Raw genomic sequence first — 4,105 nt, 5'->3', positions numbered from 1 at the left:
AGCAGCACCGAGAAGGTACCACGCACGCGACGTTCCTGTCTGCACTTTCTGGTTGCAAGGTAGCTGCGCTAGGTCACCTTGCAAGTTCGCTCACACTCTGCCCGCCGTTTCCTCTCCACCCGCAGCAGCAGCAGCAGAGGAGGTGGCTGCTACACAGCAACAGCAACAGCTCGGCCCTCGAGTCTGGCGCAGGCCCACACCCACACCAGCAGCGGAAGAGGTCGACCTCGGGAAGAAGCAGAGGCAGAAGACGCTGGATTTCACCAGCACCACGAAAGACGCAGTTTTCCTCACCCGCCTCGCCGGCCACCAGCACTGCGTGACGGGGATCGCCCTCCCGCAGGGTTCCACAAAGCTCTACACAGCGGGGCAAGACACCACGCTGCGTGGATGGGATTGCACCACAGGAGAATGCACAGAGGTGCTCCCCGTGAGCGGCACCGTGGGTTGCCTCTTCAACAGTGACTCTGACCCTGACTGGCTTTTCCTGGGCCTCCCTGACGAGGTGAGGGCCTGTAACCTCCGCAGAAATACCCATCAGAGCCTCGAAGCCGCCCATGCCGGTCAAGTCCTCTCCCTGGCTTCTTCCGGTGACATGCTTATGGCGGGCCTGGAGAAGGGCGCCATCTTGGTCTGGAGGTTCGATCCTGCCACGGCCTCCTTCCTTCCCACTGCCTCCCTCTCCGGTCACAGTGCATCCGTCGTAACCTTGGAGCCCTCCTGTGACCGCACCAAACTCTTCTACTCGGGCTCTACGGATGGCACAATCAGAGTCTGGGACCTCAGTACGGGTCAGTGCTTGCAGGCGCTTCAAAGCCACGAGGGGCCTGTCACCAAACTCCTCGCTTGGGATCAGTATCTGATTTCTACCTCTCTGGATGGCATCCTTAAGGTATGGGGCCTCAACACATCCTCCTCCACCCACACACCAGTCTTGCAGCTCCAGTACACCTATCCACTCCAATCTGCAAAAGAAAGATGCTCGTCTGTGCTGGCTCTCTGTGGGGTTTTCGACCAACAAGGCAAACCCATACTCTTCTGTGCCTACAGTGACAGCACCGTCCGCATCTTGGAATTGCCCTCATTCACAGAGAGGGGCGTCTTGTTCACTGCCGATCCCATCCGGGCGATGGACACTGGTTCTGCGGGCTTGCTCTTCTTGGGTGGCAGTGATGGGGGAATCACCGTCTGGAGATGGCAGCCAGCCCACTGAACTGACAGTGCGGCACCCATTTTCTCCAGACGTACAGCAACCAAGTATGGGTAGAAAGCAGCACCCAAGAGAGGAAAGAAACACTGGTTGAAAGAGAAAACCTCCCCAGGAAAAGAGAAGAGAAAAACAACTCTTTTGAATGAAAATAAAAAACGGGAGAGCTGCTCCAAAATCTTGTATAACAAAGCCAAATTGAGGCAAAAGAACTCTTTTGGATGAAAAGAAAAAAGGGGAGAGCTTCTCCAAAATCTTGTAACAAAGCCAGATTGAGGCTGATATTAATATACCATTTCTTTCATTATTGTTTTTTCCTTGCAATTTCTGTGATGGTAGAAAGGGCCGTGTGTGTGTGCACGTGCGCGCACATGTGTGAGAGAGAGAGGGAGTAGAATGTTATGCACCGCAGAACATCATCTTGCTAGGCTGTCACTCTTGCCTATGAGTCATTCAAAATGATTACTTTATTTGACCACCAACTTCTTGACACACCTTATTTTGTACTGTATTTTATTGCAACTTAAGTAACAAGACATAGGGAAATTAAAGTTTTTCCATCCAGAAACAGGCCAATGGAATATGAGAGAGACGTGTGCAATGGTAGTTGGACAATTTACTTGGTTCACTACTTCAAGCAATGGAGGACTCTGCCAGGTAAGGCTGGTTGTTTTTTCGCTTGTGATCCAATGAATGGAGAAGTGGTAATTATGGGGCTTCCATCAATTTCTCGAGGAGCTCAAGACTGTGCTACCTGGAGGTTCTGTCAAGAGGTATGTGCCAAGTTTTTGGCATGGCACTTCTGTGTGGTGTGTAGTATAAAATGCATCATAACAGCCTTGTTTTACTGGCTTAATATGTTAGTCCCCCACAATGAATTCTCTTCTGTCACGATGGTCCAGTTATTCAAACAAGAACTGGCAATAGCCATACACTCAGCCAGGCCCAGTCAGGTTGCACAAGCCCTGAAGATGTTCTTTAAGGATTTCCAGCAGAATGTCAAGGGACATGACCTTGAACTGCTTGTAGTTATCTGGCGTGATAACAACAGTACTCTATATGGTGAGTGGCACATAACAGCACGTGATTAAGATAATGCCGCACATGATTGTGGGTCAAAACGAGGGCCTTTACAAACACGATGGACTTGAGTTGCAGAAAGAGATCTGGATGTTGGCACTATGCTGCTTGATATGTATGCCAAATCTGGCTCACTTGCAAAAGTAAACAAAGTGTTTGACGAGCATTGAGTTCAACATGTACTCTTATGGAATACTTTAATTGCAGGATATGACCAATACAGGCAGGTGTGGTAAGGAGGCCTTGAACTGTTTTGAATCAATGTGCAAATTGAGTGTCTCATTAGATGCTGTCACCTTTGTTTGTAGCTTGAAAGCTTGTGCCACCATAGGAGCCACAGGCAAGGGCCAAGAAATACATGTGAAGATTTCTAAGAAAGGATTGGAAAGAGACCTTGTTGGCAACTGGTTGATATGTATTCCAAATTCTGCTTTCTTGCAACAGCACAAGTGTGTTCAGTCAAGATGCAGATAGATGCTTATTGCAAGATATGCTTAGCATGGGCATGGTAATGAAGCACTCATTCGTTATGCCACTGCAGGGTGTCTGTCCAAATGCTTTCAATTTTGCTTGCTGCTTGAGCGCTTGAGGCAGCATAGGAGCCACAGAAAAGGGCCAGTAAATATAAGTTGGGTTTCCAGAAAAAAGTTGGAAATAGAGCTTGTTGGAAATGCGTTGGTAGATATTTATGCCAAATGTGCCTGACTTGGAGGTTATTAACTGGTTTAACGGGTTATTGAAATGGAAAGTCACAACAATCGTCTCACCCAGAGCTGTGGTCCTGCTTCCTTGCAGTTGTGGCAGCGTGGGAGTCACAAGGTTTAAGGAATGCATGATGCGATTACCAAAAAATTGTGCTTGGAAAGGATTCCTTTCAGTTGGCAACACGAAAGCTCTGAGATAGCCATATCCAAAGCTGTACCAATCTAGGTTAACACATCCATATCCATTAATACTTCATATCCATATCCACATGAACATCCATGGCCATAGCCATAGCCATACTTCTACCCATATTCATATCCATAGCCAAACATAGACAAAGCTTCCCTTGGTAGCCATGGTTAAAGCCATAGCTCGTAGCCATGGGAAACCACCCCAGCATCAAAAACAAGCCTTCACACCGCAAAATCCGTATGTTGTTGAACATAACCGTTCCAAACCTCTGTTGTTGAACCCTTGCAAACTTGAGCTGTCATCGTCTGCGGCTAGATACTTTCATCACCACATAGTCCCACCATACATCATGACATGCCCCTGCCCCGAAGCAGAATGTGGGGCCTGGGCAACATACTTAATTGGCCAATGGAAGATGTACCTACTCTCTTGGAAGTTAACATGGCGGCTGCGGCTAGCCTGGTGTCACCACACGCCTTTGCATGAGCAACGAAGGCTACAACAAAGCTCATTGCCTGCTGCGAGTGCGTGTCTTGACCCACAGAGGTGCAAATCATATATTACTCTCACTGGGCACCCAAACGTTGTGGAGATCAAGGATGTGTATGACTACCAGAATGCGGTGCTTTGGCAGAATAATAACCGACACCAAATGGGTATCAGCAGAGGCAGGCATGTGCAAGATGCCGAGATCATTTTCTAAACTTTCCTTTCTCTTGGGGCCATACATAGATTTCAAAACCACCAATGGAATGGACTGTACTTGTGTTTTAGTACTTGATGCATGGAGACCTCTAGCTACTTCAGTTTTCCTTCATCATGAGACTACCACCAAGGGCTGCCTTGAAGTGATGTGCTTTCACTATGATGACATGGGAATGGGTGAGGCCCAGCCCCCTTCTTTTATAGGTGCTGGAGGGC

At 48.3% G+C, this 4,105-nt stretch overlaps 1 protein-coding gene across 1 annotated transcript in view; it reads left to right on the top strand.

Moving 5' to 3' along the window:
• The window catches only part of LOC147615470 (zinc finger CCCH domain-containing protein 17-like), a 1,281-nt gene extending 68 nt beyond the window's left edge, over positions 1-1,213 (top strand). The window contains exon 1 of the mRNA XM_086779003.1: positions 1-1,213. This exon is cut by the window's left edge and continues 68 nt beyond it. Coding sequence (XP_086635129.1) covers positions 1-1,213 — 1,213 coding nt within the window.
• Positions 1,214-4,105: the final 2,892 nt, after the last annotated feature.

The sequence above is a fragment of the Cibotium barometz genome, chromosome 40, assembly GCF_041138505.1.
Source record: "Cibotium barometz isolate CiBa-2024 chromosome 40, ASM4113850v1, whole genome shotgun sequence".
Lineage (NCBI taxonomy): Eukaryota > Viridiplantae > Streptophyta > Polypodiopsida > Cyatheales > Cibotiaceae > Cibotium > Cibotium barometz.
Note: the sequence above shows the minus strand (reverse complement) of the source record. Positions and strands in the feature narration are given on the sequence as shown.